This window comes from Lithobates pipiens, unplaced genomic scaffold (genome assembly GCF_037356315.1).
Source record: "Lithobates pipiens isolate NorthernLeopardFrog02 unplaced genomic scaffold, aLitPip1_a1.2 Scaffold_27, whole genome shotgun sequence".
Classification (NCBI taxonomy): Eukaryota; Metazoa; Chordata; class Amphibia; order Anura; family Ranidae; genus Lithobates; species Lithobates pipiens.
In genome coordinates, this window is record NW_027507788.1 from 183,700,101 (window position 1) to 183,716,464 (window position 16,364).

At 43.9% G+C, this 16,364-nt stretch overlaps 1 protein-coding gene across 1 annotated transcript; it reads right to left on the minus strand.

Moving 5' to 3' along the window:
* Positions 1–1,203: 1,203 nt before the first annotated feature.
* CORT (cortistatin) lies at positions 1,204–14,674 on the minus strand. The gene is made up of 2 exons (XM_077457992.1): positions 14,405–14,674; positions 1,204–1,626 (listed from the first exon to the last, which is right to left on the minus strand). The coding sequence occupies exons 1-2, from the start codon at positions 14,501–14,503 to the stop codon at positions 1,420–1,422; spliced, it is 306 nt and encodes a 101-aa protein (XP_077314118.1). The 5' UTR covers positions 14,504–14,674; the 3' UTR covers positions 1,204–1,419.
* Positions 14,675–16,364: the final 1,690 nt, after the last annotated feature.

Genomic DNA, 16,364 nt, shown 5'->3' on the forward strand with positions numbered 1-16,364 from the left:
AATGTGATTTTTTTACAGCTTAAATTCAATGAGTTAGAAGTACATTATAATGAGATGGATTTTTAAAGCAATTTACAACAAAAGAGGGACCTCAGGTGAATCCTCAAGTCAAGCTTTCATATTCCACACAACTGTAAACAGACACGTCTGCATTTTACACTCCTAAATTACAGTTACAGGTCCTGTCCCATCCCGTGACTGGACAGTGAAAAAGAAGCAGCAGACTGATGAGCTCCTCTTGCTCTGCTTTCTCCTCCTATCACCATGTACCTTGTTAGCACATGAGCACTGAAGCACAACTGATTGGCTCATTGTGCTGTTTCTCCCTCTCCTAGACTGAGCTCTGCTGCACAGGGACTGCAAGAGCAGGATACCATGTTACATTCAGGTTCTTACACTGCTTACAACAAAAAATACTAACAAATACAGGGCTGCATTAATGGGCGTCTTTTATATCTGCTAAAAGTTCAGCTTTAACTATACATTATCCACACAAGAGTACAAAATTGCATGAGGCCTCATGATTGAAATAAAATAACAGTCCTTTGTAGCAACCAATCAGATTCTTCCTTTGATATTTCTAGAACAGCCTTTCTTAAACTCTTTGTCCCCCAGCAGTGGTCTCCAAACTATGGCCCAGGGGCCAGATGCGGCCATTTGCTTGCTTTAATGCAGCCCTTGGGGTACTATTTCCTCCACTAATACCAACAATGGGGCATAATTCCCCTCACTGACCCAATGATGGGGCACAATTTTTCCCAATTATGTCAACAATGGGGCACAATTCTTTCCACTGACACCAAAGATAGGGCATTGTTTTTTCCCCCATTGACGTCGGGAACATTTTCTACTCATGGCCACAGTCAGGCCTCCCTAAAGTTTGAAGGACTGTAAACTGGCCCTTTATTTAGAAAACATTGGAGACCCCTGTCCTAATGGAACCCTTGAAATAATGTTCAGGTCTCAGGGAACCCCTGCCAAAACTCATTAATTTGGGGTATGGGGTAAAAACGCCCCTTACATTGGTGGTCAATGAGCAGAATGCCCTCCTTACAGTGGTGGTCAGAATGGCACCCTTACAGACAGCTAAAAAGTTAATTGGTGCCACGACGCTGGCTCTGCCAAGTGGCACTGTCCACAGAAATGTGCAGATACCATCAAGCTGAAGGTCAATCAGCCACAGCTCAAGGAACCCCTAGCAACTTCTGGAAGAAGACTGCTCTAGGTCAAAATTAGACCTTGAAAGGAAGATGTTGACTGGTTACTTTTGGCAGAAAGGACATTGTTACTTTCAGAGACTTGTATTGGTGAGGTCCTTTGTATTTCTTTATGAGTAATACATGAAGCGTCAGATGAATCCTTGTGGTGTGGCACGTGGTTCTGTATGTAGAACAAGTACTGGAAGGTAGAGGAGGGGACCTAGCAGGTGGAGAAGGTCTTCCAGAAGAAGTTTTTGCACATGCTCTTCTCCCGAGCCATGGCTGGGCTGTACATGGATCTCTGTGGTCTGTACTGCAACTCCGGATCTTCGTTGTTCATGGTATATGTGTCGGCCCACGGTGACGCCCAATCTAGTATGGCCAGAAGTACGTTCACAAGGTTGTTTTTCTTCACCTCATCTATTTCCTACAGCAAAACAAGAAAATAAGCATTTCAAATGATTGACAAACTAATGCCGCGTACACACGCAGCCGACTATCCGACGGACTTCCCGCCGGACTGTCCGCCGGACTTTTCGAACGGGCTTCTTGCACACACACGGCACTTTTTCAGCGGACTAATACGGCGTACTAAGTCCGCCGTACTATCCGCCGTACTTTTGAAATGAATGGACTCACCCACACACGCGGAGGAAAGTCCGCTCATTTTGAGCACGTCTCCAGGTTGGCGGGGCCCGCGAAGGAGACGTCGCTAGCCCCGCCACCTGGTATGGACTTAAAGGGGAACCCCAACGCCGAAAAAATCGGTCTGGGGGTCCCCCCCAGGTCTACATCAGACCCTTGTCCGAGCATGCTACCTGGCCAGCCAGGAAAGGGGGGGACGAGCGCCCCCCCCCTCCTGAGCCGTACCAGGCCGCGTGCCCTCAACATGGGGGGGTGCCTTGGAGAAGGGGGGGCCGCATGGGGGGGCCGGGCTCCTCCGCTAGTAAAAGAGCTAGCAGAACATAGCGGAAGAGTCCGGCGAGAAGACCCCCGAAGAAGGAAGACCCCCGGAGCTGTGCAATAAACTATTTTAACCCTTGTGTGTTGTGTTTTTTGTACTTTATTTTACAGGTGAATGGGTAGGGGTACATTGTACCCCATACTCATACACATAGGGTGGGGGACCGGTATCTGGGGGCCCCCTTATTAAAGAGGGCTCCCGGATTCCGATAAGCCCCCCGCCCGCAGACCCCGACAACCAACGGCCAGGGTTGTCGGGAAGAGGCCCTTGTCCTCATCAACAAGGCACCCCCCCATGTTGAAGGCACGCGGCCTGGTACGGCTCAGGAGGGGGGGGCGCTAGCTCGCCCCCCCCTTTCCTGGCCGGCCGGGTAGCGTGCTTGGACAAGGGTCTGATGTGGACCTGGGGGGGACCCCCACGCCGATTTTTTCGGCGTTGGGGTTCTCCTTTAAGTCCATACCAGGTGGCGGGGCCAGCAACGCATCCTTCGTGGGTCTCACCTACCTGGAGACGTGCTCAAAATGAGCGGACTTTTCTCAGAGCGGGAAAAATCTGTTCATTTCAAAAGTACGGCGGACTGGCATACGCACGGCCGGATTGTCCGCCGAAATGCGAGTCCGGCGGGAAGATTAGAGTGCAAAACTACTTTTTAAGTACGCCGTACTTTCGGGTAAAAAAAGTACGCCGGAGGCTACACACAGGGGGATTGTCCGGCGGACTTGAGTTTGCCAGACTTTTCCACCCGATTGTTTGATCGTGTGTACGCGGCATAAGACAAACTGCTTCATGTAAAATAGTTAAAGAATTCCTATCATTATATATGTTTACAGTTCTGTCCCCTATGTAGTACTTTTTTTCCATGTGTTTTCTAACCCTACTTATGAGGTCCGACCTGCCCCACTCCTCTCCTGCCACAGCTAATGCGACAAGAGGAAGGAGACTGCTGTTTCATGGCTGCAGCTTGTCTCGGCTCTGAGCAATGGCAAGATCAGTGCAGAGTCTGATACATTCTCCTCTTTGCTCCTTCTGTATTACTCTTGCCATTGCTAGTCTTGAGAAAGTACTCAGAGCACAATGTTGAGGAAGTCCTCAGAGCACAATGTTGAGGAATTCCTCAGAGCACTATGTTGAGAAAGCACTCAGAGCACTATGTTGAGAAAGCAATCAGAGCACTATGTTGAGAAAGCACTCAGAGCACTATGTTGAGAAAGCAATCAGAGCACTATGTTGAGAAAGCAATCAGAGCACTATGTTGAGAAAGCAATCAGAGCACTATGTTGAGAAAGCACTCAGTGCACTATGTTGAGAAAGCACTCAGAGCACTATGTTGAGAAAGCACTCAGAGCACTATGTTGAGAAAGCACTCAGAGCACTATGTTGAGAAAGTACTCAGAGCACTATGTTGAGGAAGTACTCAGAGACCTGTGGTGCCTGATTTTTTTTGCCCTGAAATACAATTTTACTTTTGCTTTTTTTTTGTGGCACTGTTTGTGCTTGTGCCATGTGCTTGTGGATTATCGAGGCCCCAGTTGGGCTAGCTGGAGGACTACTTTACTGAGAGTTTGCTGTGTGTTTGGTGTGATAGGACTGTAAATACCATCTGGAAATAAAATCAGTAAAGTGCAGCAACCCTATCTTTCTGTGTGGACATCCCTTTCTTGGCATATAAAGGTTAATGGTTGGGAATGTTGTGAGGAGGACTGTGGAATGGAGATGGGCACAAGATGGAGGACAGTTAAAACCTCAAGCAGTTGTTGTTCTGGTAGGAGAATATGCGTGGCAGGATTTGCTCTTGGCTCCATTTCTAGCCATTCACAAGCCTGTAGTGAAAAAAGGACTTTATCACCACGGGCACACCATGGGAAGCCCGTAGTGGGTGAAGTTGTTGGCAGTGTTAATTTCTTCAACTAAAACAGTTTAGTCGACTAAATGAATATTATTTTAGTCAACTAAAATACGACTAAAACGAAAACAAATGAGATGACTAAAATATGACTAAAACTACAATGGCATTTTAGTCAAAAGACTAAAATGGGACTAAAACTTAAAATGTCATCTTATTCAAAAGACTAAGACTAAAACTAAATTGAAATTTGACGTCAAAATTAACACTGGTCTGTAGTGCATATTCATACCGCAATGTAATAATAAATAACATATTCGATTTTTCACTCCAGCAGTATATAATGAGCAAATTGTAGAGAATTGTTAACCAATGCATTACAATTGAATTGCACCCATTAGATTTTAGACTACTAAAATGAATTTTAGTCTACTAAAATATACTTTAGATTTTAGTCGACTAAAACATAGGACATTTTAGTCAACTAAAACGTACTGGAGATTTAGTCGACTAAATACGACTAAAAACAAATAATAAAACAATTGCAGAAGACTAAAATGGGACTAAAACTAAAATGCCATTTTAGTCCTAAGACTAAAACTAAATTTTCTGCCAAAATTAACACTGGTTGTTATGTCTCTCTCACAGTTCTGCTCTCTACACAGGCTAAGTACAGAAGAATGATAATGTCATTGTTATCTTATAAGGTAATATCTGGGTTTGTAAAGCCATTTGGTGGCAGCAAATTAGATTTATATCTTTTGTTGCTATTGAGGCATATATTATAAAAGAAAAAAAAAGGTTGATGCCTGTAGTTCAGCTTTTAACCACTTCAGCCCCAGAAGGATTTACCCCCTTCCAGACCAGGCCATTTTTTGTGATAGGGCACTGCGTCACTTTCACTGACAATTGCGCTTTCCTGCGACGCTCTATCCAAACAAAACCGATGTCCCTTTTTTCCCACAAGTAGAGCTTTCTTTTGGTGGTATTTGATCACCTCTTTGGGTTTTTTTTGCGCTATAAACAAAAAAAGTGCGACAATTTTGAAAAAAAAAAACATAATTTTTTCTTTCTTCCCCAGCCATAAGTGTAAACAAGCCCGTGCGGGTCAGGGACATCACTATTCAAAGTCCGCCTATTGCCACATCGCCTGGATGTAGTGGCCCCATATCATTGGTGTGACCCAACTGCCTACTTGATGGCTTTTTTTCAAATTTAACAAATATGTAAACCCAACATTCCATATTCCTGATATGTGGCTGCTGTACGATGTACTTGTATGAAAAAGTACCCTGTTCTCTTTGTATTGCTTCCTTTGTGTGAAATCCCTGGTGTTCCTTCCAGTCCCTCTGCTTTCCTATAATAAACTGAACGCACTAGGCATAAGACAGCATGGTCAGTTCTCTAGCTATGCTGAAAATAAAGGAGGGCGCAAATGCCTAGTGCATTATACCCAACACCAGAGCTATGAGGAAGGGGGCTTGTCTCCGGAAACGCGTCAGTATTCCAACTACATCAATCTGTTATCAACCATGTTGGAGTTGCGCTCATATATCTTTGTGATTCCCTCATGTTTGTGAGTATGGATTTGGCTTCTTAATAAATTGTATGGTGTTGGAGACAATGCGCTAGGCGTTTGAGCCCTCCTTTATTTTCTTAGTGCTTTGGAGTTTCTCCACTCAAGAAGAGCAGCATCACCTGAAACACTACGTTTATACCGGTGGATGTGAGACGGAGTGAGCGCTGAGGCTTGCCTGGTCTGGAGAATATGCTGAGAACTCAGCCTGCTCTCCTCCAATGATCAGACTTGTGCTGACACAACTATTCAGTGGGAAGATCACTGTGCTGCCATTTCTCCTCCCCTACCTATTTGAGCTCTTTATGCAGCTGAGAACAGCTGAGGGTATAAAATAGGTATTATAATATTTTTATATGTATACATACAAGTTGTTTTACAAGGTGAGGGTTTACTTTAACTACTTCCCGCCTGCCATATAGTAAAATAACGGTTGGCGGGATCCCCCCTCGCTCTGGGGTGACGTCATATGACGTCACCCCAGTGTCACTGCTCTCACATGGGGGCACGCATCATGGGGAACACAGTCGTGCTGTGTCTCCAGGACATGGTGTGACTCTTCAACCATGTGATTGGCTGTGTCCAACCACAGCCGATCACTAAATACAGGAAGTGCCATTTGTGGTTCGCCTCGCCTCACACAGAGTGTGAGGCGAGGAGAGTCGATCAGTGGCATCTCTTCGCAGTGCCCTGATTATCAATGTAGCCCAGGCAGTGCTCATCAGTGATAGCAATCAGTGCCCATCAGTGACCCCAATTAGTGCCCATTAGTGACACCAATCAGTGCCTATCAGTGACCACAATCAGTGCCCATCAGTGACCACAATCAGTGCCCATCAGTTACCACAATCAGTCAGTGCCCATCAGTGATGCCAGTCAGTGCTGCCTTTCAGTGGCCGCTCATCAGTGCTGCCCATCAGTTCCACCTATCATTGCCCATAAGCACCACCTATCAGTGCCACCTATCAGTCCCCATCAGTGCTGCCTATTAGTGCTCATCATTGCTGCATATCAGTGCCACCTATCAGAGCCCATCAGTGCGGCATATTAGTGCCTCCCCATTAGTGCCGCCTCATCAGTGCACACACATCAGTGAAGTAAAAAAAATTACTTACAGAAACTTTTCAATAGTTTTTTTTTTTTTTAGCAAAAAATAAAAAAATACCACCAAAAGAACGCTCTATTTGTGTGAAGAAAGTGAAAAAAATTTCACTTGGGTACAGCACAGGCGTTGCATGACCGCGCAGTTGTCATTCAAAGAGTGAGAGCGCTGAAAGCTGATATTTGGCCTGGGCAGGAAGGGGGTAAAAGTGTCCGTTATTGAATTATTTAAAGTAACTATGACCCATGGAAACGCAATACCCAACAGCTGACGCTTTCTACCTAATAAAGAAACTTTTTGAAAAAAAACACGTAACAAATTGTATTTTGAGTTTTCTTTTTTTACATAAAACAAACTTGTGTTTTAGATTTACTGATCCTTTAATCAAATGCAACATGTTTGTTTCCTCTCTTTGACCCCCCCCCCCCCCCCCTACTAAAATAATTTCCAGTCCTTAAAGAACTCTTCAATTTAAACCAATTCCCAAGCGGTACGGAAAAATAAATGATGACAACGCGATGTTTGATTTAATTTCCAGGCAAGTTAATACGTTACATTTGCTTCTCATGCAACTAAATCTTCAGCAAATGGATCTTTTTTTTTTTTTCCCTTCCCCAGACGTACTCGCTGCCTTGATTTAAGCCCGTGGCATTTGATAACGGTGAAATAAGATAATTTTACTTTTCTCTCTTCCTTTTACACAGATGTTAGTAAAACGGGACAGAGAGAACAAATCAAGGGCCTAATTATTCTATGGCCCCATTATTTTTGCGTGACATCAGTGGTTCTTTAAAGACGCGGGCCCTAACCTTTTCTACATCACTCTGCCGGCGATTTGGAGGAAAATGACAGATTCTGACAGATAATGTACTGCCGAGCTCCGAGGCTGCACTTCTGCGTACCATTTTAATGTAATAACCTGCTTTAATGGTTACATTTATGGACTGTTTCCTGGAACTTTTTCAAAAAAAATGGAAAAAAAATAAAAAAGGAAGCAAATGAATCTCTGAAATAGGAGCCTGTAAAACAGAGGGGATTTAATTAACTGCGCGGGCCGCAGCCTGTGTCCAAATGCACGATTCCATCTTTCTTGCATAACTTTATTTTAGCATTGATTTCCTTTCAATTCACCTTGGTTTTATTTCTGATGCGGTCTCCTATTAGGTTAGACATATAAAGGCACTTATCTGAGGGCGGCCATGTTGTACGCTGCGTATGTGTATCTTAAATGGCTCTTCTAAACTGACTTTTCATTCTAATGTGGAAAGAAATCTCAAAAGGCCGATTTATTGGAATAATGCTTCCAGAAATAAAACAAATAAGCTAAAGCTGATCTCCAGGCTAAATATATCATTACATAGCTTAAGGCTGAAAAATAGACAAAGGTCCATCCAGTTCAACCTTACATAGTTACATAGTAGGTGAGGTTGAAAAAAGGCACCAACCCATGTGTGTGATTATGTGTCAGTATTGCATTGCATATCCCTGTATGTTGCCGTCGTTCAGGTGCTTAGCTAATAGGTTCTTGAAACTATCAATGCCCCTCGCTGAGACCACCGCCTGTGGAAGGGAATTCCACATCCTTGCCGCTCTTACAGTAAAGAACCCTTTACATAGTTTAAGGTTAATCCTCTTTTCTTCTAATTTTAATGAGTGGCCACGAGTCTTGTTAAACTCCCTTCTGCGAAAAAGTTTTATCCCTATTGTGGGGTCACCAGTACAGCATTTGTATATTGAAATCATATCCCCTCTCAAGCATCTCTTCTCCAGAGAGAAAACGTTCAGTGCTCACAACCTTTCCTCATAACTAATGTCCTCCAGACCCTTTATTAGCTTTGTTGCCCTTCTTTGTACTCACTCCATTTCCAGTACATCCTTCCCGAGGACTGGTGCCCAGAACTGGACAGCATACTCCAGGTGCGGTCGGACCAGAGTCTTGTAGAGCTGGAGAATTATTGTTTTATCTCTGGAGTTGATCCCCTTTTTAATTCATGCCAATATTCTGTTTGCTTTGTTAGCAGCAGCTTGGCATTGCATGCCTTTGCTGAGCCTATCATCTACTAAGACCCCCAGGTCCTTTTCCATCTTAGATTCCCCCAGAGCTTCTCCCCCTAGTGTATAGATTGCATTCATATTTTTGCCACCCACATGCATTATTTTACATTTTTCTACATTGAACCTCATTTGCCATGTAGTTGGCCACCCCATTCATTTGTTCAGATCTTTTTTGCAAGGTTTCCCCTTCCTGTGGAGAAGTTATTGCCCTGCTTAGCTTAGTATCATCCTCAAAATACAGAGACTGAACTTTTTACCCCATCCTCCAGGTCGTTTATGAACAAAATAAATAGGATTGGTCCCAGCACAGAACCCTGGGGGACCCCACTACCCACCCCTGACCATTCCGAGTATTCCCCATTTATCACCACCCTCTGAACTTGCCCTTGTAGCCAGTTTTCAATCCATGTACTCACCCTATGGTCCATGCCAACAGACCTTATTTTGTACAAAGCTTATGGGGAACTGTGTCAAATGCTTTTGCAAAATCCAGATACACCACACGTCCATGGGCCTTCCTTTATCTAGATGGCAACTCACCTCCTCCTAGAAGGTTAGTAGATTGGTTTGGCATGACTGATTCTTCATGAATTCAAGCTGATTACTGCTAATGATACCATTCTCATTACTAAAAACTTGTATATAATCCCTTATCATCCTCTCCAAGAGTTTACATACTATTGATGTTAGGCTACCTGGTCTGTAATTCCCAGGGTGTTTTTTTGTCCCTTTTAAAATATTGGTGCTACGTTGGCTTTTCTACAATCAGCTGGTACCATTCCAGTCACTAGACTGTCAGTAAAAATTAGGAACAGTTTTCAATACTCCCAGCCAGTACCACTTCTTGAGGGAGGGAGTTCCACATTTTTATTGCTCTAACAGAAAATAACGAGTGTAGCACCCTCCTAGTGAGGTTGCTAGGCAAACATAATTTTTGACTCCTGCTGTAGCCAGAGGAGCAATGATTGTTTATTCTGGTTCTGCACTGGCTGGGAGTTTGATTGCTTCCAACTGCCACTAGAAGAAGTTTCTGGAGTTTAGGGAGGAAGAGTTTAAATCACAAGCCTGAATATTGGGCAGGGCACAGCCAGTGCTGTTAAATAGTTTGAAACCCTGAGGAGATTGTTTTTTTTTGTTCACCTGAGGGAATGGATCAATGAGCTGACAGGAGGAGGGGGCTGCTTGCCCGAGACAAAATGTTGAGATGCTTAAGAGGTTGCACTTTATCTGGTTCCTGGATTCTATGAATAGAGCTTCATATCTGTTTTACAAGTCATTTCATGGTCTTCAGTCATGAACTAATAGACTGTTCCAGTCTAGCCCATCTGTTGTACAAGCTACTTCATGGTCCTCAGCCATGGACCTATAGACTGTTTCAGTCTAGCATATCTGTTCTACAAGCTACTTCAAGTGGAAGTAAACCCATGGATTTAAACAGTTTAAAAAAAAAGGCATGCCGGGAATGCTAACTGCACATTGGCTGTGCTCTCAGTCAAACTATCAAACCATCCATTGGCTGGTGTCTTAACGAATCACATGTGCAGCACGATAGCAGTTGAAGATTAAACAGAGGCAAATATGGCAGCTTCCTTGGCTGAAAACGATAGGGGAGTTTACTTCCACTTTAATGGTCTCCAGACATGAACCTATAGACAGTTCTAGTCTAGCCTATCTGTTCTACAAGCTACTTCATGGTCCTCTTTCATGAATTTATAGACTGTTTCAGTCTAGCCTATCTGTTCCACAAACTACTACATGGTCTCCAGTCATGAATTATAGACGGCGAATAGCACGAATACTCGGAAACGCGTCACACTTTTATGATGTCACATCCCAGTGCCACACTTTACTGTGCGTTCCAGGCCTCGTTCTGGCTTCCCACACACGGCCGTGCCTTACCAACTAACGGAGGCCGTTCGGACAATCACCATGAGAGCTGGCGACAAGGGTAAGTGTCAGCCCCTTTCCTGGAACCCACACCTGGTCGTAGAAACTCCCTGCTGATCCCTTCCTTGAGAAATTTGGTGTGTACTACTGTAAGAAGGAGTCGCTGCTGTACCTCACCATCTCCATCAGGGGCATAACTATAGGGGGTGCAGCAGTCACGACCGCAACTGGGCCCTGTGCTGCAGGGGGCCCATGCAGCCCCCTCTACATATGGCTGGCAGTAGCATAGGCAGCTAGGGGTACCAGTGCACCATGCACATGGGTGGCTGGAGGTGGAGGGTGACTAGCAGAGCTCCATGCTCGACTATCGCACTGGCTGCTCTTTAGTTGTGCATTCCCCGCATGACTTGTGTCCTCGGCTGGCTCCTCAGAGTACCCCTCTCCTGCTCCATGCATTGCCGCTCAGTCCGATGTCTGTTCTCCCCAGCCAGAGTCCCGCCCCCCCCCCCCGAGTCCGGCCCACACTGCAGTGCATACTTTTCCCGGGTAAACAAACTTTAAGCACACAGATGCAGTGCAGCCCCATGAGAATCGGCTCCCGGAGGACACTGCAGGCTTCTCTGCCAGCCCCCCTCCTCCCCCATACACAGATGATGAAAGGTCTTTCTGGGAGATATGCTTATCCCCCGTCCAGCACACTGGATGGAGCCCAGGCCAACATGGATGAGTGCGCAGCCTGCAGCTTGGTCATGGTGAGTGAGAGGACCCCATCCCCCACACACCATTACTTACCCCCTCCATCTCCCCCTGGGGACAGGGGCCCCTTCTCACGTAGGGAAAGGGACCCCCATCTCCCCTGGGGACAGGGACCCCTTCTCACCTGGGGGCAGTAACTTCATCTGCCCTGGAGAAAAGGACCTCATCTCTTCTGGGGACGGGGACCCCATCCTGCCTAGGGACAGTCCCCCAATGGGGCACCTAAAAATAAAATAATTAAAAAAAACGACTGATGCCAGTGGTGGAACTACAGGGCTCACAAAGGTCATACCTGTGACCACGCCCTGGAGTTCCACCACCGGACTCGGAAGAAAAGGGCCCTGGCTGGGGTTCAGGGGGGCCCTTCATGGTTTCTTGCATTGGGGCCCTGAAGGTTCTAGTTACGCCACTGATCTCCATTGGACTTGATGTGCTGCTGACAGTATATAGACCTGCTGTGACCTGTAGTCCTTCTCCTTCCTTCCTATCCACAGACGGACCTGAATGCTCTGTTGCAGTTTTACATGTGAGTGGATACTTGTTTTATAATAAATGTTAATTTCATACATACTCAGAGGCGCCCCTCTCCTTGTTTTTTTCTCAGCTTTTTTTTGGACCTTGCTTCTGGTCCCGCCGGTGGCAGCCCTGACAGACCTATGTATGTGTATAACTACACAGATATCCATACCTGCCCCCTTGGACTATTAGGAACTATATACTGAGGTATTGTCGTATTGCGCCTTTTTAACTTGTTTTATGTTCTATGGAAAATATAGGGTACTGAAGTTTGTCGCCGGTTCATGGATGCATGCAATTTTAAACTTTCACACTTTGGATATCTATTTACGTGGCGCAACCTCAACTTTTATATTTTAGCAAGAATTTGGCAATATTATATTATATATTATATATTGTGGTGAGCCCTAAATTGAACTGAGGGAATTTTCTGTAGTGTTTTCTACATTTCATTAACTGTTGCACTAATATCGTGTGACAAACAATTGAAAATACCACTATTTTATTCTCTAGGGATAATGGTTTTAACTAATCCTTATGCTTAAAATTATTTTTTAAATGTGTGAAAAAACCCTGAAATGACTGTCAATGAAAGGGTTCAACATGTCTGAGGTACAGTGTCAAATGTGTTAGCAAAATCTAGATAAACTACATCCACTGGACTTTCACCATCTGATTTCTTACTTGCTTTCTCATAGAATGATAACAAGTTGGTCTGACAAAGGTCTTTCATAAATCCAAGCTGATTGTCTCTAATAATACCTTTATGATGGGCTCAGATTTCTTGTATAGAGCACCTTACCATTCCCTCAAATACCTTACATACTATTGATGTTAGGCTGACTCGTTTGTAGTTTCCTGGAATACTACTCTGTCATTTTTTGTAAATTGTTTGTCCACCCTTCTCCCAATCTGTGTACTACTGTATAGGGAATTAATGCCGAGTCACATTCCAGTACCTACACTAGTTACTGTGATGTGAGAGAGATGTCCACTCTCAGCCCTCTGACTGGAGAGTGAAAGAGCAGTAGCACACTGATGGGGTCATCCCCGTGATCACTCCTCCTCCATTTTTCTTGTCAATATATTTGAGTGCAGCACACCTGACTGGCTCCCCTATCCTTCCTTCTCCCAGTCTAAGTACTTAGTACTAAGTGCTACTTACTAAGTCTAACTATATGGAAATTATGTCATGTGTAAAAGAGTAAATCAGCTTTTGTAGAAAAAAAAAAAAGAATTTCCCTCTAGGTGATCTATGTGCTTTGCAGGGATCTTAAAAAAAAAAAAAAAAAAAAAAAACTTTCTAGCAGATTTCCTAACTTTTTTTGATCTGAAGAAGCTGTTTTTTTCACCTTGTCCTTTGCAGACTAAATCTGAATGGGAGGGTTGTACTCTCACCAAAACTGAAATTCCTATTGCAGGGGATCCAATCACACAAGCGGGAAATAACATTGTTGTACAGAACACCTCCAGGTTGTCATATTGCATTGAACTTTACAGAGACTGCAGATTGAAAGGGAATTCCTCATAACATTTAATCACAGTATAGTTTGTGTAGCAATTGTATATGTTACTATTTATTTATTTGTCTTTTTCCCCACGGAAGTGGAGTTACCCTTTAAAGTACCTACATTAGCTACACTAAAACATTACATTTAAAGCTACACTCTGGGCAAAAATATAAAAATAAATACCCCTTCCCCAGCTGAAGAAGTTGAGCTTTCTGATCATGTGACTGCCGTGACAGCCAATCACAGCGGTCACATGACCCACCTCCCAGCATTCTAAACCCCTTAAGGGGCCGTCAGCTTCAAAGGGTTAAAGCTCAATGATAAAAACGGTGTAGTATGTGTCCCCAAAATGCGTTGGCTATTTTTTGCGATGGAGCTAAAGAACCATCATAGCATTTTGTACTCTACCCTTTTTGGCTTGGCACTCCCTCTTTGGGTTGAAAATATGTCTGCTCATTCATAAAACCAAAGAATAAGCAGACAAATGCAACCCTTGGGGCTTATTCCATAAAATAAATAAATAAAATAAAAGCCCAGCCACCCATAGTAATCAATCCAATTTCATGTTTATTACCTCGAGGGCACTAAAGCAATATGTTGTTTGAACTGCATCAATGAGCAACCCCTCTCATTGTATACTTCCCCTTTTGTTTCTCACAATCCCAATTTGACGTAAGATTAATCACTATGCGAATCTAGAAAACAAATCGACCATAACAGGCAAAAAGTAGGAGAGCGGCGACTACGTCTCCCCGCCGTCTCATCTGTACTCGCCTGGATCAATTGAAAGCAATAAAAAGCAGATGGAAGTAATAATGGGATTAAGGTCACCATTGATTTGTCATTATTGTACATCCTGTTACAGATATGTGTACGCTGCGGTGACATAAGTATATCTGCCTACACGCATCAGTTCCTGAAGCAATATAGAAGAAATAAGTTATAGAAAGCAATAATAACTGACTGCACAAAGTTAGAATGTAAATTGCACATACCATGCTTCCGCTTGTGACGGTTTTGTCTCGGCGGATGGGCACAGCCGATCGGACAGAGCAGAACGCCAGGAGCAGGAGCAAAAGCTGAGCGGTGAACATGACAGCAGGCGTTCTGTGGTGCACGCTCTTCGCAGCTTTCCCCTATTTTCACCCGAACGCTCCCTCTTTATACAATCGGCTAAGAAGACACCCCAACCGTGATGCACAATCCGCAGCACTTATCAAAGAGGCTCCTCAGAGTATCTATTGCTATCGCTGGTGAAGGTGAGGTGGCAGCGGGAGGGCGAGGAGCTTCTTTTTTTTTTTGTGAAGAGTGAAATAAGCTCCAAGTCAAAACATTTAATTGGTAACTGAATAGGAAATCATCGCAGTCTTTCAAGACACAAAAGGCTTTTATCATCCGGCAGATGAGGTTTTGTCGAGATTTCACCTCTTTCCAAAGAGTTTATTCATAAGTCTTGAAGTGCCAACAGAAGAGGAAGGCTTGGCACATGGGAGGAATAAGGAACACAAGGGAAGGAGAATCGACTGCAAAAACTAAAAAATAAAATGGGGGGGGGGGGGGGGGGGGGGTTTACAGACTAAAAATGTAACCAATTTAGCTCAGAAAGATTTTACCTCCTTCATGACCAGGCCATTTTTTTGTAGCACTGGCAATTACTCGGTCATACAACACTGTACCCAAATTAAATTTATATAATTTTTCTTATAAAGAAATAGAGCTTTCTTTTGGTGGCATCCGATATCACCACTGGGGTTTTAGGTTTTATTATATAAATGAAAAAAAGCCAAACAATGTAGGAAATAAAAATATTTTTTACTGTAAGATATCCCAGATTTTTTTTTTTTTTTTTTTAAATCGAATTTCTTCTTAAATGTTGGCCAAAATGTATGCTGCTACATGTCTTTGGTAAAAAAATAAAAAAAAAATCCAATAATTGTACAGTGCATCCGGAAAGTATTCACAGCTCTTCAGTTTTTCCACATTTTGTTATGTGTCAGCCTTATTCCAAAATGGATTAAATTCATTATTTTGCTCAGAATTTTACATACAATACTTCATAATGACAACGTGAAAGAAGTTGGTTTGAAATCTTTGCAAATTTGTTTAAAAAAAACAAAACAAAAAAAAGCACATGTACATAAGTACATATACATCACAGCCTTTGCTCAATACTTTGTTGAAGCCCCTTTGCCACCAATTACAGCCTCAAGTCTTTTTGAGTATGATGCTCCAAGCTTGGCACACCTATTTTTGGGCAGTTTCTCCCATTCTTCTTTGCAGAACCTCTCCAGCGCCATCAGGTTGGATGGGGAGGGTCAGTGCACAACCATTTTCAGATCTTTCCAGAGATGTTCAATTGGGTTCAAGTCTGGGCTCTGGCTGGGCCAGTTGTCCCATAGCCACTCCTTTGTTATCTTGGCTGTGTGCTTAGGGTTTTTGTCCTCTTGGAAGATGAACCTTCACCCCAGTCTGAGGTACAGAGAGCTCTGGAGCAGGTTTTCATCAAGGATGTCTCTGTATATTGCTGCATTCATCTTTCCCAGAAAAACATCCCGAAGGCATGATGCTGCCACCACCATGCTTCACTGTAGGGGTGGTATTGGCCAGGTGATGAGCAGTGCCTGGCTTTCTACAGACATGTCACTTGCCATTCAGGCCAAAGAGTTCGATCTTTGTTTCATCAGACCAGATAATTTTGTTTCTCATGGTCTGAGAGTCCTTCAGGTGCCTTTTGACAAACTCCAGGGTGGCTGTCATGTGCCTTTTTCTGAGGAGTGGCTTCTGTCTGACCACTCTACCACACAGGCCTGATTAGCGGAGTGCTGCAGAGATGGTTGTTCTTCTGGAAGGTTCTCCTCTCTACAGAGAAAAACGCTGGAGCTCTGTCAGAGTGACCATCGGGTTCTTGGTCTCCTCCCTATCTAAGGCCCTTCTCCCCCGATCACTCAGTTTGGC